The sequence below is a fragment of the Capricornis sumatraensis genome, chromosome 4, assembly GCF_032405125.1.
Source record: "Capricornis sumatraensis isolate serow.1 chromosome 4, serow.2, whole genome shotgun sequence".
NCBI classification, from domain to species: Eukaryota; Metazoa; Chordata; class Mammalia; order Artiodactyla; family Bovidae; genus Capricornis; species Capricornis sumatraensis.
Window position 1 is genome coordinate 65772236 of NC_091072.1, and position 18640 is coordinate 65790875.

An 18640-nucleotide genomic window follows, 5' to 3' on the forward strand; every position below is an offset into this window, starting at 1 on the left:
ACACATGTCATCAATTTTCCAAATGACATTCAGTTTCAAAGGATTTGCTTTGCATCTTATTCATCAGTTTTGCTTTTCATCTTTTTCCTTCATCACTTTTGCAATAACACATGTTTTCGGAAGTAGTACAAGCCATTTCTGCTTTCCTCCTAAACTGATTTTAACACACTGCGTTTGCTATGTAGCAGATTACCATGCAGTATATCTTTGTCCTAGACACTGTCAATACAGTTGTAGACGTGAAGTCAAACTTTGAATCTCGCTAGTTTCTCACACCTTTGCTAATGGGTTCACACTGCCATTGACAAAGGATAATGACCCTAAAAGGAAGCTTTTGGCATTTGAAGTATAAATAAGTAATTATGGATAAGTTCAACCTATAAACGACCTTAATCATGTATTTCCTTACTGAGATTCATTAATAACTAACACTTATATACTGTGCTGGCTTTACTTTTAATAAATTTTTCCATAAAAACACCAAATGTTTCCAAACATGATGTGTAGAAAGAGCTTACTTGATCCTTTTAAATTAAGACTATTTCTTCATACAAGAGGAATACAGAGTCCTATAAGCAAGCAACCTGCCATATGTGGGGCACCTGGGGAAATAATTTGAAATCCAACACATCAGCTAAACCTCTGGATAGTACCTCATGAATGGCTGTGACCTCTAAAAATGTAGTAATGTAAGTATAAAAGTTTAAATACTATATTTTCATTCCCTCTTGCCATCTGAGGATCTATTATGTTTTTATACAGTTTTTAAAACTACATATTGTTCCATTTACAAGAACAGCAACAACTACAAAGAAAATAGCAAATTGGTTACATGGAGAACTAACATCTGCTTAGCAGATAGGGTTGGTTCTTTGTCTATAATGAATAAAATTGGAAAATCACAGGTTATGTTTGGCTTGAAATTTTCACTACATCCCACTGAACTCAGTCAAAACATTCCATTTAATGTAAAAGTTTATTCCATATTTTATTTGAAAATGACTATTAATTTCTCAACAGTAGTATGATTTATGTGGGAGATACCAAAGAAAGGAACTTTTGCTTTACTAACTGTCTGTTATGTGCTGAACACTGAGGTTATCATTTTCCTAACCTAGCTCATGTAAGTTTTTTCAATATATAAATTATTTTTCATTAATTCTGTTTCATTGATGAAGAAACAGAGATTCACAGTTACCCATTTTGTAGGTTATCTAGCTACTAAGTGGGGACTGTGGTATGTTCCCAAATGGCCAAAGAGAATAACATGCTCTTCACTGAAGAAAATGAAATAACAATGGCATGATTCTTGCAAATAAATGTCAGGAAATCGCAGTCAATAAGAACTAAGGGATTCCAATCACTTTAGTCTCAGAATATACAAATGTGGATTTTTAAAATACTCTCATAGATAAAGCAAGTGAGTGTATAGCGAAGCAGTGAATGTACATGCTTTCTTCCCTGTCACTATGAAAAGCTGTTTTTAAAAATGTAGTGTCTCTGGAACAACAATCATCACCACATCCCTCATTCTTACCTCATTTCTAAGTGTCTTCCCTTTGGGGACATCAGTTTCCCAAAAGGAAAGTTATGGTAAGTTTCACTGTGAAAGAGAAGTTTGCAATAGGAGGGTAGAGAGATCGAAATTCATAAAAAACATCATTAGCCTCTGCCACAGTAGCATTTAGCCAAAGATTCTACACCTGTTACTGTTTTTTCTTTTCCTTTTCCATTTTTAAGATAAAATACACTGAGAGCTTACTTTGGGCCAGATACTGCGTACGTACAAGTCTTATTTATATCTATTAATCCTCACAAATATCCTTCAAGAGAGGTGTCACTAATACCACCATTTTATAGGTAGCAAAACTGAGGTTTTGGAAGTGTGGAATAATAAGCCTGGAGTCACAGGATAACTAAATGAATGAGTCAGTCCTCTCACCCAGGAAGGTCTGACTTCACAGTGTGAACTTAAAATCTCTCTACTCTACTCCACTGCCTTTTGATGTCACTCTGAGCGGAGATAACATGTGGAAATTAAGACTCCTGGAAAGAGGCTACGTTCAGGCATAAGGGCACCAGTCTAGGAAAGGTAGACTCTTACATGACACAGGTATAGATATGCACAGGAAGAATGAAATGGTCAAACACATGAGTTATGGCATCAGCCCAGCACAACCCAGCTGTGCCACTGCCTAGCTTGGAGGCTTTGGTCACAATTTACTTTATGCCTTTCAGATTTATTTTCCTCAATTATAAGACAGGTGTGATAATACTACTTAAAAGGGTCATTCTGAGATTCATATAACAGAGACCAAGAAAAGCATTTGGCATAATATTATAAAATTCATGAAAAGCATTTGGCATAAGTGCTTAATAAAACTGAGTTATTATGATTTCAATACTATTAAGAGTTTAGTAAATAAAAGCAAGTAGAAAAGATGAGAAAAGAGCCCTAGCATAGTAATAAATAGAGATAAGAAATCAAGGAAAACTGATCACTAAGTGATGAAATGTGTTATTGAGATATATTTAGGAGATGTAATTAGAAGGACAGCAAAATCAAAGAATGTGCTTTAATGCAAGTCATCTGGTAGCATGAAGTAATAAAAAATACCTGGACTTCAAATTCCAGTTACTTTACTTTACCTCCTACAGCTCTAAGGCTTTATAGATTATATATATATATAATAAAATGTACTATTGTAAATGTAAATTAAAATATATTTACAAATATAAAATCCCTGCACTGGTGATGTAAAAATTACCTATTACCATGTAACAAGTCAGAGACCCAATATGAAAGCACTTTGTGAACTATAAATCAATTTCCCTTCTTCTATCTGTCTATCATCTGTCTATTGATCTATCATCTATCTATCATCTATACCAGTAGTTGCTATCAATGGGTATCAGAAACGCTTTGTAGCAAAAATACTATAGAGAGGGCAAGGGGTAGTAAGAACCATCCTATGGACTAAGTACTCTCTAGACCTGAAATTTCAGTAGAAGCACAATAAAGGATAACTGTTTTCTTTGGGCAAGAACCTATATTTTGTATCAATTCAAGAACAAGACATCTAAACTGAGGAAAGGCCAGATTGAGGAGAAAATTTGAGAGTACGGAGGAGGTTTTGTGTGACTGAAATGAATACCTGAGACCAGAAAAATGTGAAAATTAAAGAAACTTATTTTTGCTGATTTGTTGGCTTAAAAGCCTCTCCTGACTAAACCTTAGAATGTGAGCTTATCCCTGTGACTGTGATGATTGCTGTTTCCTTGCCGGCTTTGCTCTAGGTAATAAGCTTCTTGAAGGCAGGCCTATATCCTATTCACTGCCCTTTCTCCATGCTTATACTTTGCCTAAGCTAAATGAGTATTTAAAATATTTTTAATAAATAATAGAAGGTAACAATAACCCACTACTTATTTACAGGCCAGATATTTTTCCATTTATTTAATTTTAAAACAATCCAATTAAGTGGATACTAATATTATTACCACTTTATGATTTTACAAATGTGTCATAGGTGTTGAATAACTTGGCCAAGATCATAGCCAATTAGTGACAGTCTGAACTCAAAATCCACACTCTTTACAACATGTAACCACCAGTCTTACAGCGCGACCATTGTGGATCCTGTTATTCAGAGAGTAGTGACTAGAATGTCCTAAAATGCAATGGAATTCTCTAAGGGATTAGAGACTCAGTAAAAATTGGCTCAATTTCAGACGTTCTTCCATGGTATCATTTTTTAAAACAAAGTACTACAAAAGCAGTCTACTTTTTAAACAACTATAATTTTTTTCTTTATGATATCACAATTCTATAATATAAAGTCATTGTCTGTTAATTTGCATCTTACATTAGATATAAGTATCTTTATAGCTGAAAGAGTCTAGCCATCTTTACAGTCAGCCTGGATGGCCCAGTGGCCAGCTAGTTTTGCTGGAACACTTTAAGGGATAGAGAATTTACTAGAAATAATGTTGGCCATTTGAGTCATCATCCAAATTTTCAAAGACATACTTTTTTTAGTGTCAAAGCCTTTGGATTTGGATATTCAAATTGCTTTGAAGACCCGTGGCTGATTCAAGTCAATGTGTGGCAAAAACCACTAAAATATTATAAAGTAATTAGCTTCCAATTAAAATAAATAAATTAATTTAAAAAATCAAATGAACAAAATATATATTAAAAAAAGAATTTTCATCACCTTGAGGGATGGTAGTTATATTAGTGTCAGCAATGCGGATGTAGGAGAGCTTCTTCATTCCCTGAAAGGCTCCATTTTCAATGCCTGAGCTCTTCAGTGGGTTGGTGCCAAGTTCTATAAATGCAATAAGTGCAAAACTTTTAGAGGACAACCTGAGGAAACTGCAAGCCAGAGCGGTGTCTGCTCAACAAGAAAAAATTTGAATCAATAACAACTTGACTGAAAATACGAAAGAGAAATTAAAGGGCTTGTGTCTCAAAGGGATGGCAAAATGTGGTAAAAGTTTCCGTCATTAATATAACCAAAAACAATAACAACAATGAAAATGATTTAGGAAAAAGTAATAATATGAAAAACAATATAACAACAACATTATTTAAGGTCCATACACAGGTTTGCCTAGAAATCAACAAAAGTTAGTGTTTATAAATCACACTTGTTATGGGGCAATTATTTAGATATATTAAAATATTGTTAAATAATATGAATCTAGCATTTTGTAAGCCAATTTTAATATGACAAATATTTTATCTCATATAGAGAAAAACATTAGAACACATTATTTAAAGCAATGATTTATAGATGTTCAGACTAGAATAAATTCCCACAATGTAAAGGTATTCTCCAAATATCTCTAATTAAGCACAGCTTAATTACATCCTGCATCTTGGGCCTGCAGTAGGTAGTGAAGCATCAGCCCTAGAGACTTCTTCCTACATTTTCAGATCCTCAAGTTCAAGAATAAAATTTTTGTAAGGCACAGATTCAATACCCATTTCTCCTGGCCCAGCTACTGTTATTTCTACATGCTTTAAGAGCTGTAAATTCTAGCTAATTTACCTTCCTGTAGCTAAAGCTTACTTGTAGTCTCTTAAGGTGAACCTTGAATCCTGGTTTTAGAGCTATAAGAATATCTGTACCTACGACGATCATCTGGTTCAATCCATTGAACACAGACTTTCGCACTTTGGTGATCTCGTTCTCGTGGACACGCAGCTCCTGAAGAGTTTTGGGCATTTTCTCTGGCAATTCCTTCAGCTGATTCTTGGAAAGATAAAGTCGTTCCAATTTCACCAGAGGAGTAAATGCCCCAGGGCTGATTTTGCTAATTTTGTTGTTGATGAGAATCAGTGTCTGTAGATAGTGAACAAAAGCAACATCTTAATTCCACAACCTTCCACTCATAAAATATGTATGTCAAGCAAGTGTGTAATTTCATTCCATTTATGGGACTCACAGAGAAATCTGCAAAATTAGAAGAAATTGGAAAAAAAATTAAACTGATCTGATTACTTGAACAGCACATGAGAACCTGAACTTCAGGAGAAAAGGGGAGAGAAATTTGATAAAAAGCGGATTATACATAGAGAGATATAGCTATTTAATTTTTAAACAATAAATGCTCCAAAATATTGAAATTGCTAGAGTGACCTGGAAAGAATCTAGTGCCACAGACCTCCATTCTCCAGTCAGCTTTTCAACCTCTTCGTCTGTCTTCACTGGCTGTTGTCATGGAATCCACTACAAAATGGTGGCACTAATTTATACCATCACCAACAATGCAAGAGAGTAAAATTATCTCGCAGCCTCATGGAATTTAATATAATCATTTTCCAAAAGTTTGCAAATCAACACATTATGTTGTAGTTCATTGCTTTACTTTGCATTTCCTTGTCTCTTGAGAGGTTAAAGAAATTTCCTTTTATTTTGCTACCATTAGCTTTATTTTTTGGAGGAAAAGGATTGCTTGGTCACAAAACTTCTCATTTTTCTTAATGTTTAATGTATTTTAATAAATGATTTATGGATACATTGTATTTTTCTTCTGTTTCTGCTCATTTTGCACGTAATGGTTTTATGTAGCCAAATATGTTATTTTTTTGTAATTTTAAAATGTGTGTTTCTAAGTTCTCCTAATATAAGAAATTATTTGTAAGCCATTATTGTTATACTATAAATACTGCTACACCTACTTTTGGACTACCTCAGTTATCTTCCAATGATCTATGTATATACAGAACCACACTGCATTATGTCAACTTGTTGGCTTATCATGAGGAATATAGGATAATTTCATCAAGATCTAAGAAACTTCTATTTTCAATTGTGGTTTGTGTTTAGGCACATGTGAAAATGCAAAGGGGCAAGAAAAGAACAAAAGGAATAGAACAGTGGGAACTTTCCATCTCAAAAATATAAGACTATTTTTAGAAGGTAATAGCTAGTTTAATAATCCATGTACATTCTCATGTAGTTCACATTATTTGATTAATTAAAACTTATTACAAATAATAAGTTCATCTTTTTAACTAATCCTCACAGGTGAATTGTTTGATTAAAATGAAATCCTAGGAAATTTCAGTAACTATTACAGAAAGTTAAAAAAAAAAAACATGAAGGTTAAAGTCTTAGGAAATTGATATTAATAAGCAAAATGTCCAGAAAAATCAGTAAAAGCCAGAGCTAGAGGAGAGAAGAGAGGACTTGCATCATTAAAAAACAGTCAAAATGGTGGATGCTTAAATGTAAACACAGGATGTCCTTAATTGCCATCCATGGAAGGAAATTCTGAAAGGCTGATATAATTAAATGCATTAAACCTGGTCTTAAAAATCTGTCTTATTTTATGTTGAATGTTAAACCTATTATGAAGAGTCAACCTGCTGATGTATTACCTGCCATTTCAGGTAATAAAATATTACTTGTTTCACTAGATAATACCTAGACAATGTCTCTACTGGTGAGTATGCTATAGTAATAACTGCTGCTATATTTTGGAGGTGGTGTGACATTTGTCCCCAGTTTTTTCTTCAGTAAAGCAGAAATAATAATAACACCTACAGGGGCTTATTGTGAGGACTAAAAAAATCAATCATGTATATAGACTGCTTTCTTGCAAAGCAACTTTCAAATAGCATTGTTTGTAGAAAAGGTCTAGTCCAGCAAAAAGAATCTCCACTGGAAAATAAATAAACTACAAATTTTGATCATCATGATATAAAGTGAAGTGTTAGTTGCTCAGTTGTGTCTGACTCTTTGTGACCCCATGGACTATATAGCCCTCCAGGCTCTTCTGTCCATGGGATTCTTCAAGCAAGACTGGACTGGGCTGCCATTCCCTTACCCAGGGAAGCTTCCTGACCGAGGAATGAACCCAGGTTTCTTGCATTGTAGGCTCCAGTCCATGGGGTCGCAAAGAGTCGGACACGACTGAGCGACTTCACTTTCACTTTCACTTTTCTTGCATTGTAGACAGATTCTTTCCCATGACCTGTATAAATTAGAGTTTCATATAAAACAGATCCACGTGTGAAAAAAGTTACTCATGTATACATAGTACTGCTGAGAATGGCTAACATTAGTTCTATACACAGGGATAGGTATTTGAGAAAGCATAGTTTATAAGATTATATGGCAAATGTTGATATGGAAAAAAGTGGACTAATTACATTGAGTAATGACAAAGCCCAAATAAACCAGAGGAAGAGTCAAAGGTAAACCACATATACTGTTCAGGAGATCAGCTGATGAAAAGAAGAAAGACAAGCAGAAATGGACTATCATTGTTTAGATAACGGGCTGAGAGAAGCCGAATTAGGAGGGATACTGTTGCTTGAGGATCAGAAAATGCCCTGAGTGCCATTTAACCTACAACTGAAGCACAGGCTTAAAAAATCAGAACGACCTACTTCTTTGTAACTGAAGAAAAAGTGATGTAGCCTGGTAGGTAGGGGAGAGATAATGAAAAAGTGAATAGATGAAAAAATGGCAATAAAAATACGGTGGCAGAAGGAGTAAAAGCATTTTCCCCACCTTCATCAAAGGAAGTAGTCAAAAGGTCCATACTTCCAGTCTTAAGACCAGTAAGTACTGGGAATGTAATGTACAAAATGATGACTATAGTGAACACTGAACATTGCTGAGAGACTAAATCCTAAAAGTTCTCATCACAAAGAAAACATTTGTTCTTCTTCTTTTTTAATATCTGTATGAGATGATAGATATTAATTAAACACACTATGGTAATCACAATATATGTATGCCAAGTTATTATGCTGTACTCCTTAAAGTTGTATGAAAATTTAAGTGTTACTCGCTCAGTTGACTCTTTGTGACGCTATGGACTGCAGCCCGCCAGGTTCCTCTGTCCATGGATTTCTTAGGCAAGAATAGTGAAATGGGTTGCTATTTCCTTCTCCAGGGGATCCTCCCAACCCAGGGATCGAACTGAGGTCTCCTGCATTGCAGGCAGATTCTTTACTGGCTGAGTCACCATGGTATCCCTGGTGAAGATATATAGTGCTGCATATTAATTATAGTTCAATAAAATTGAAAGAAAAAATGTTGAAACCCAACTTAATAGTATGTTCAACTTTCCCCAAAGGCACTAATGTAGGGCTCATACTATACCAGAGGTTTCTTTTAAGAAATTTTATTGTTATTATCATATTTACAGGCAACTATAAATGCACAGACTTGAGCCAGACTGCTCCTGAGCTTAGATGTCAAGCTCTGGCTATCATTTGCTGTGTGACAATAAGCAAGTAGCATAACTTCACGTGTCTGTGTGCCCTCATCTGTATTGAGGTGTTGTCTAGAGTGTCTACTTCATAAGAATAATTATAAGAATTAAATAAGTTAATGAATATAAGATATTAGAAACAGTGCTTAGTACGTGTATGGAAGTCGCTCAATTGTGTCTGACTCTTTGTGGACCCCATGGACTATACAGTCCATAGAATTCTCCAGGCCAGAATACTGGAATGGGTAGCCACAGGATCCCCTTCTCCAGGGGATCTTCCCAACCCAAGGATTGAACTCAGGACTCCCGCATTGCAGGTGGATTCTTTACCAGCTTACCCATCAGACAAGCCCCATAGTAATGACTAAACAAGTGCTTTGCTTTTTGAAAATTAAAGCACTATAGAATTTAAAGACTCTTTCAATCAATTAAAAAAAAACACATATCTATTAAATCCAAAAAAAAAAACAACAACAACAAATGTTTGCTATGATGTTTATTCATTTTAACTTAAGTTTTTTACTAGATTTATTTCCCAGGTGACCCAATGGTAAAGAATCCACCCGCCAGCACAGAAGACACAGGAGACATGGATTCAGTCCCTGGGTTGGGAAGATCCCCTGAGGGAGGAAACAGCAGCCCACTCTACTATTCTTGCCTGGATAATCCCATGGCCAGAGGAGGCTGGTGGGCTACAGTCCACGCGACTGCAAAGAGTCAGATGCAACTAAGCGCGAATGCAACTAAACTTTAACTCAAAGGAAACACACAGAATGTTGGATTAAAATGTTTAACTTTCCATTATTTATAGGATAATTATTTATTTTTATGCTATTTATAAGAATACAACTACTCTCAAGCAGTACATACCGCTCATAGGGAGGTGCAGTTGTAAACTGAAAAAATTCAAAATCAGACACGACTGAGAAACTGAACTGACTGAGGGAAAAAAGCAACGTTTTTCTCCTAAATCCTTTCCATTTTAATCCTTGGTAAATTTTTATTTCTCTCCCTTCTCATTCAAGGGTGGCTTTCTTTGCTAAAATTATGATGTTTATTTGCATAATAACAAGGATAGAAATGATCATGAATGAAAGAGTAAGAGAAAAATAGCTGTTTAACATCCTCTAAATGTTTAGAAGCTCTAATAAACTCTCTCTCTTCTTCCAGTATATACTTTAAATTAGAAAGAAAGGGATTGCCAAGATGATAAGTTGCCTAAAAACATACTTAGGAGGGGATCAAGCAAAGAAAGGACACATTATTACAGACATCAGATTTAGTGAGAAGGTCACAGAAGCTAGGTATCTCTTATTTAAGGTACGAGGAGTTTAAACAAACTTTTGAGATAATATTTAAACAAACAGGAAGTTGAGATCAAGAGACTTTTCCTTTCTCACAAAGTAGCTTGAGGGTAAATTTATGCAAATAAAGTGAAGTATTTTATATTTTTGTTTATTGAAGCTAATATATTCACTTTTTTATTATTGCCTCTTTTAACTTATTCAATAGTTAAAGAATCACTAACAAACTTTGTTGTTACTCCATCAGCTCACTCCCAGTGAGATCAGAACATGAAAAAACAGAGGAAGATGAGTAGGGTCCCATGTCCTGTGTTCTGGCAGTGGAGAAGGATCCCACTTGTCCAGGGTTCATCTCCACCTCAGGCCTTAGCTTCCACTATTTTGGAGCCTGTATCTTTCACTTTAGCCATCTTCTATTCTTGTCTCTCGCTCATTTTCTTCTGCCTTTCCTTCCTCTTGCACAGAAAACTCTCTTCTCCTTTCAAAATTCTGCTAATCCTCTATGACCCTTTTGTCTCTTATTATCTCAAAACACTATCTGGGTAACCTGATGTAGGAACATGTCTCTTTTTTTCTCATCATTAGTGCCCATAATATTCACTACTTACATCATAATGTGCTTACATTACTTCAGTAATTTGATGATATTTTATTATGTGCTATTATTTTTATTAACTGTTTCATAAGCAATCTTAAAATATCAAGGAAAAATTCTTTGCTTCCTTTTGAAAGTCTGGTAAATTTTCTCCTACTGGGTAAATGTTTATTGCTTTTCTTATCTTGGCTGTCTGAAGGTTGATAAGTAGATACTGTTTTGATTATAACATCCCTTTTCTGTTGGAATCCTAACTGGTAGACTGTGTTACAGTATAATAGATTAGAGGGAAGTGAAAAATCAGAATACACACACAGATACAGATAAGGATTCAGCTTGTGCATGCTCAGTCCCTCAGTTGTGTTCCACTCTTTGTGACCCCATGGACAGAGTCAGCCTGCCAGGCTTATTTGTCCATGGGATTCTCCAGGCAAGAATACTGGAGTGGGTTGCCATGCCCTCCTCCAGGGGATTTTCCCAACCTAGGGATCAAACCCATGTCTCTTGAGCCTCCTAAAGGAAACAGAACAATGAAATAAACTAAGATCAGTCCATTTTGTTCCCCTGTTGAAATACGTTCTGGAAAGATATTGGAAAGAGAAAGATTTTTATCGATGAAATGTGAGAAGATTAAGATATAATGTATCTTTTGGACAGCCGATACTAAAGCTATATAAGAGTTGTTGCTCTCAGTCATGTTTCACTCTTTGTGACCCCATGAAATGTAGCTCGCCAGGCTCCTCTGTCCATGGGATTTCCCAGGCAAGAATACTGGAGTGGGCCAGGGGATCTTCCTGGCCCAGGGATCAAACCCAAGTCTCCTGCATTGGCAGGCAGATTCTTTACCATCTGAGCCACCTGGGAGCCTATATAGGGGTATATGTGAGAAAATTGGCTCTGATTTTTAGGGGTTAATATCCTGCTTTACTCCATCACTCCCTAAAAAGAGAATTTAATAAACACTTATGTGCTTATTTATTACCATGGAGCACTCTTGACCTTATGTACGTTTTGTTTTCAAAAATACTTTGCAGATCTTGTTATAGCTCAAGAAAATAGCAATTCTTACATGAAGGTTCTTCAGGTTCTTAAAGTCTCCATCTTTGATCTCAGTTATTTTGTTGTTTTGCAGGTCCAGCAGCGCGGTATCAGGAGGAAGGTCTTTGGGCACTTTTTCCAGACCTAGCAGGAGAGGAAAAGCAACATGCAGTCATTAAAAAGGGACACATGACCACAGAGTCACAAAGAATGTGTTTACAAAGACATTAGTATTTCAGTGATAGTTTTCCACTATCATATTTTTCTTCTTCTAGGAATTATATCAACTGTTGTTTAAAATATCTGCTTTGCCTTTTCTAACAAAGTCAAAGGATTTATTAGAAAAAATCATAAACAGAGCAAACTATTTACCCATGTAATTATTCTTTCACATAAAATAGAAATTAATATTTTGCCAGGTATGGTTCAAATGTCTCAGTACACAGTCTGTTTCACCTCATTGTTCTTATTTTAGAGAGTCATTTCTTTGATAAGTGGGAGTGATTTGTAAATCTATACCTTTCTATATAAACATGCTTTCAGTAGAGAACTTTAACCAATCATCAAATATTCTTTTGATAAACTTAGCCCTGTCATAGATCTACATATAAAATTTAAATTATGTGAATATGTAACCATGCTGTTGTGTCAACAACTTGAAAATTTATTCAAACTTTTGGGAGAATGGTTCTTTCAGTTTTAACTCACAAAACAGTATCAATTTTATGACTATCAATCAGAATAAAATGAATAAAATTTGTGATTGTAACTTCTCTAAAATGTATTACACAAAGCATTACTTTCAGACTTAAATTTGGATCTAAATAACTGAGGTTTTAGTTTATAAATATAAATACATTGAAAAACTAAACGTTCTATGGCATTAAAAAAAACATTTTCATAGTCATTCCACTAGATGTATAAGGATAAACTGCTTTTCTACAAAAGGTACGGCATTTAAAATAAATTATCATGATGGATGTTAATAGAGATAATATTAAACTACAGAGGATGAGATGGCTGGATGGCATCACCAACTCAATAGACGTGAGTTTGAATGAAATCTGGGAGTTGGTGATGGACCGGGAGGCCTGGCGTGCTGTAATTCATGGGGTCGCAAATAGTCGAACACGACTGAGCGACTGAACTGAACTGAGGCCTTTTGCCTTACTTTGTTCCATGGGCTTTGTCCCATATTAATATAAGATGATATTTTATTAACTCAAATTCATATGATCATTTTCATATTAATATTTTAAGACTGTATAACAAATCAGAAATGCTTTTTAACCTCTTCATCATATCTGAAACTTGAAGTGCTGAAGATCATTCTTTCATTCATTCAATAAAGGCTTATTGAATATTTTTAGACATCATTACTTTATTAGGTAGGCCCTGCCTGAGGATATAGCAGGCACAAGATAGAAATTGACCAAATTCTCATGGAAAAAAGAATTCAATCTACAGTTTTCAATTAAAAGGAAAATTACAACAGGGTATACAATAACTAGGTTGGGAAGATATCTTTTTGATTTTTATTATATATAAGCATATGAAGGTAGATTATCAAGGTAACCATATTTCTATCTTCATATTTCCTTGGAACTTACAGAAAATGTATCTGAAATCACCAACTTCTAATTTCTTTCCAAATAATTTTCACATTATTACTGATCTAATGATAGTGGGAAAAAATCTATAGTTTCTAATTCAGTGGTTAGCTATGGTTATAAATTTGAATATCAAAATGCAGATGATTCTGCACATGCATAAATATATTCTAAGAATTAACTACGGAAATAGTTCACAGAGGAATAACAGAAATGAAGTGTTTTCAGTGACAAACAGCAAACCACAGAACAGCTACCTTGTAGGAGGATATTTAACTGTACTATACACTCATGATCATTGCCATTTTCAGAAATGTCAGTTTGCTAATTTCATGCAATTAAGGAGTGTCAGACTTCTGCCAAATCTTTGATAATTAATGTTCTTTAACGAAGAAAAGACATGTTTCCTTTCATTTGGAAAAAACTTACTGCCTACATTTTATTATTACATCATGGGCTTCTTTGTCCAAGTCTTAATTTCCACTTTTGCTTACTTTTATACATAGTTGAATGTGAATTCTAGTGTTCAGTGTCAAAGTTGCCTTAACAGTTGTTCAGTCCAAAGTGCAGGTTCATTTCAGATATGGACAAAAAATGATATATCTGGATGGCTGATCATTTTGATTATGTTGTCATTCTAGAATTTTATAATAACAAGAACTACGTGGGGTGAATTATATACATTGTTCCCCTGATGATTTATCATTAAAAAAAATCAGTTTTGTGGCTTTTGCAGCTTAGTTGTTAGAGAGTCATCTTAATGATTAAAATCATAACCCTACAATCTCTGAATTGCCAGAAAATTCATATTCACTTGAGAGACTTAACAGATTTATATTCTATCTTAAAACTTTATATTTACATAGCTTTACAATTTATAAAAAATGAAAATATGTTACCTCATTAATCTCACAGCAATCAAATGAAATAGGTAAGGCAGTATGAAAATTTCATTTTTTCAGATGATTTTTAGAAAAAGTTAGGTGACATGAACAAGCTCATGTAACTGGAGTGACAAAATGCAGATGAAAAGACTATTTCTTGGTTTCCAACAGTATATTATTTTTTTCCTGTCATCCCTATTCATATCCCTAACAAGAACTGTTCTGACATCAGACTCAATAACATCCTGAAAAGGGCTAGACAAGGCATCAGAGTGCTAACTAAGCTCACTCAGAAATTACAGGAAGAATACCAAGGGGGAATAATCCTAGCTACGTATTCTTACAATGTCACAAAGGGAAGGACCATTAAATATCAGCTAGTCTTTGATTCCTAAATGCTGATCGGGTAGACTCTATGATGATCTTATTAGTCTGTGTCAAAATCAGAAAGCTATAGGGAAATTTGGTTAGTTTTAATGTAAATGATCAGATACAAATATATATGTGCACACACACCTTTGTGAGGCTAGCTCCTGCCTCCATTTAAAATAGACCTTCTTTTTAAAAAAGCTAATTATTTGGCTGTTCCAGGTCTTAGTTGTAAAACTCAGGATCCTACACATTCTTATTCAATATACACTTGTCCAACCCCATTGAAAGATGGAGTCAAATTCTTCTCCCTTCAAATTTGGCATGGCCTTATGATGTCTCTAAGAACTAAAGGTGAGGGTGACATGGTGTGGCTTTTGGAACTAGGTCAGAAAAGGCTGTTTCTACCCAATTCTTCCGGCATGCTTGCTCTGGGGACAGTGTGGGGTCATGTAAGTTGAGTCTGTCTACATTGAGACCACTGTGCTGGTGAGGTCACCGGAAGACACTCCAGATGACAGAAGAGCCGAGCTCCCAGGCAACAGCAGCACCAACTGCCTGTCACTAGAGTGAGCTGTCTTGAGCTGACCCAGTCTGGGTCAGCCTCACCATGGTTATGGCATCAGCCAACATGCATGCATGCTAAGTCACATCTGACTGTGTGACGCTATGGACCGTAGCCCACCAGGCTCCTCTGTCCATGGGGTTCTCCAGGCAAGAATACTGGAGTGGGTTGCCATGCCCTCCTCCAGGGCATCTTCCCAACCCAGGAATGGAACCACATCTCTTATATCTCGTGCACTGGCAGGTGGGTTCTTTACCACTCAGCGCCATCTGGGAAAACATGGCCACCTGATTGCAAACGCCTGAGACCGCAAGGGAGAGCAGCCCTTCTAAGACCTGCTCACATCTTCTGTAGCCTAAATTATGAGCAAATAAAATTATTTTTAAGTCACTAAGTTTTGAGGTAATATTTATTCAGAATAGTAACAGGAACAAAGTGATTTCCTAAATCCAATTATTTTTCAGTGAGCATTCTTTAATAGAATTCTAAATCTTCTGTTAAAACGCAATTGTTTTCAAGGCTAGACTGAAATATTTAGCTGCTATTCCAAATTCAATAAAGGAAACTTTATCTTCTTTAAAATTGGGTTATTAATTAAAATAAATAAAACTCTATTTAAGACATTACCGGGAAATCATTTCTGAAATAAATGCAAATAAGAAGCATATTTTTAAGAACTGTATTTTTTTTTCCTAGTTGTCTCGGTGATGAATGGTATTGTTGTGCTAGTAAATTTCAGCAATCTGGTAAACATCATGTTGGACAAAGGCCAGGATGTCCTAAAATACCATGCCTTTTTTGTTGTTTTCTGCCCTGTGGCAGTGGTCCAAACTGCAAGATTTATTCTCGTTGACTTCCAACACTTTTTTAATATTTCTGTCTCCCATGTAATAATCAAGACAATAGTGATACACTTAGTTTTGACACGTGACCAGTATAATATAATGGAGTCCCAGGTCCATCAAAAAACATTTCTGCTAAAGGCATGCATGTTTCCTTCTTCTCTTAAAAATGGCAATTTAACACTGATGGCAGCGGATTCAGAAATACTAAAACTTCCCTTTAATTTAATTCTCTTTCCAAATAACTTAAGGAAAGTTTGAGCTTCCCGATTCTGTGTGTGTGTGTGTGTGTGTGTGTGTGTGTGTGTATGTATGCTCAGTTGTGTTCAACTGTTTGGGATCCCGTGGACTGTATCCTGCCAGGCTCGTCTGTCCATGAGATTTTTCAAGGCAAGAATACTGGAACAGGTCGCCATTTCCTTCTCCAGGTGATATTCCTGACCCAGGGATGAAACTCACATTTCCTGCACTGGTAGGCAGACTCCACCCCTGAGCCACCTGGGAAACCTCCTGGTTCTATGTGTGTGTGTCAGTCGCTCAGTCCTGTTCTACTCTTTGCAACTCCTTGCACTGTAGCTTGCCAGGCTCCTCTGTCCAGGGAATTCTCCAGGCAAGAATACTGGAGTGGGTTGCCAGTCCCTTTCCCAGGGGATCTTCCTGACCCAGGGATTGAACTCAGGTCTCCCACATTGTGGGCAGATTCCTTCCCCCTGAGCCACCTGGGAAGCCCACTCCTGGTTCAATAGTCATCCTCCACAAGAATAACAAAGGATACACTACAGTTTCATGACTCCTAATTCCTAGTCAGTCATGTTCTATCCTGTTTCCAGCTTGATAGAGTCAAGAAAATAAAATTAAGCACTCATTCAGGCACTAAGTCATGTATATGTTAATTTAATCATATCAAGCATTTACTGATGTTTGAGAACCTACCAAGTATAAGACACTTTTTGGAGTGGAGGGCCAAAAGATAAATTATCACCATGCTTTACTTCTGGTAGGGAAAACAGAGATTTATTTTTATATAACAATCTAATTACATTTTGTTTGGTTGGTTTTATTTTTTTTATTTTTTGTGCCATGCTGTGTAGCATGTGAGATCTTAGTTCTCAGACCAGGGACTGGATTCTTGCCCCCTGCTTTGGAAGCACAGTCTTAACCACTGGACCACCAGGGAAGTCCCAGAAAGTAGATATTTAAATAGATGATTAAAGGTAATGAATAATCATCATTTATTAAATGTAATTAATTGATTATTGTTGTCATCAGGCAAATATAGATTACAGTGAAATCATGGAAGCAGACAAGCTGAAGAAATTGCCTGAAAACCATCTCCAGACTAAGTCAAGGGTTAATTGAATCTTGAGTGTTACAGTATAGCTGCTACAGGGCTTCTTCCTTTTATTAAGACTGGATTGCAAACTGAGTTAATTCTCCTTTGTGCCTATTTTCAAAGAAATACATAACTTTCTCACTACTCTTTTGAAGGAGAAAATTAAGATTAGAGGGTCTTCTGCATTTCCTCTTTCATCCAGGAAATTGATATTCTGGCTAACCTATTCCCATCCTGTCCTCTGGAGCCAGGAATGATCTTCCAGAGGAGAATGCATCACAGCTGCAGCCTAACCAAATGCCTTGATCCCACACAGCTGCCTCCTTCTCCCCTCTGGGACTAAGAAGGAAACCAGGGATATGTTAGTTGTCAGTCAGATCAAGGAGACAGATGCTTCCTTTGGCCTTCTCTGACTCCTCTCTTCCTCCTCCTTCTCTTTAACCCCTTGAGTCAGAGGCTTTGGTTATCTGGATCATACCTGAGCATTCCTCTTGCTGCATCTGAGATCTGTCATACTCTACTCCTATCCAAACTACTTTAGGCAGCCAATGGGCATGCTCCGTGCACAGCCTCCTGTGTAGAGATACCCTTTCGATGCATCTGAAACTCTGAATGAGGGTCATCCCACATCCCTGTTGATGTGAAGCTAGATATAAACTATGAAAGCAACTAAGCTGCCAGCATTCTCTCTGACCCTTGCCAAAGAGGACTAATTTATTCTTCCAAGATGATTTCATGGAAGAAGTCTAATGATTCATTTACCTCATACATAAGATTTGCTTCTCAAAAAACAGCTTCCCCTTAGATGTTGTGGTATCTAAGTCCCAAGTGGTGACCTCTGACAAAATTTTCCTAATTGAAGCAAAATGATTTTAAAAAGAAGAAAACTATGCAATTTAAAGGGCTGTGCATTTCCCTGAGATTTTAGACAAGTAAAATATTATTTGCATCAAGAGGTACATTTTAAGAACATTAGTTATTCATAATGCTTTTGCCTGGAAAAACAAAATGTTCCACCTTCTGGCCTCTTCGTTAGAGGGCTACCTATATAGGTTGTGAATCATTTATGATTATAAAATAACCAAACACTTTATTGTTCTCTACTAAACAAAACCAATTCAGTTCAAAGGAAGAGTCTTTGAAGACTACTATTTTGATAATTATATTAATTTGATAATTACACAATTTTCTAATTTTTGCCTATTTATATTTGGATGTGATATGGCTTTCTTTGGGAGAGGAGGGAAGAAAAGGTACTATTTTGTATCCAGCTTGGCAAGCCATATACTTAGTGTTTCTTAATTTCATGTAAAAATAAAAACGATGCAGCCATGAAATTAAAAGACGCTTATTCCTTGGAA

The 18640-nt window shown here is 35.8% G+C and overlaps 1 protein-coding gene across 2 annotated transcripts in view; it reads right to left on the minus strand.

The window, feature by feature from the left end:
- The window catches only part of DCN (decorin), a 37346-nt gene that overhangs the window by 9100 nt on the left and 9606 nt on the right, over window positions 1-18640 (minus strand). For both annotated transcript variants that reach the window (XM_068969993.1, XM_068969994.1), the window contains exons 3-5: window positions 11708-11820; window positions 5138-5351; window positions 4218-4331 (exon numbers count right to left, since the gene is read on the minus strand). In XM_068969993.1, the coding sequence (XP_068826094.1) occupies window positions 4218-4331; window positions 5138-5351; window positions 11708-11820 (441 nt within the window). The remainder of the gene's footprint in view (window positions 1-4217; window positions 4332-5137; window positions 5352-11707; window positions 11821-18640) is intronic.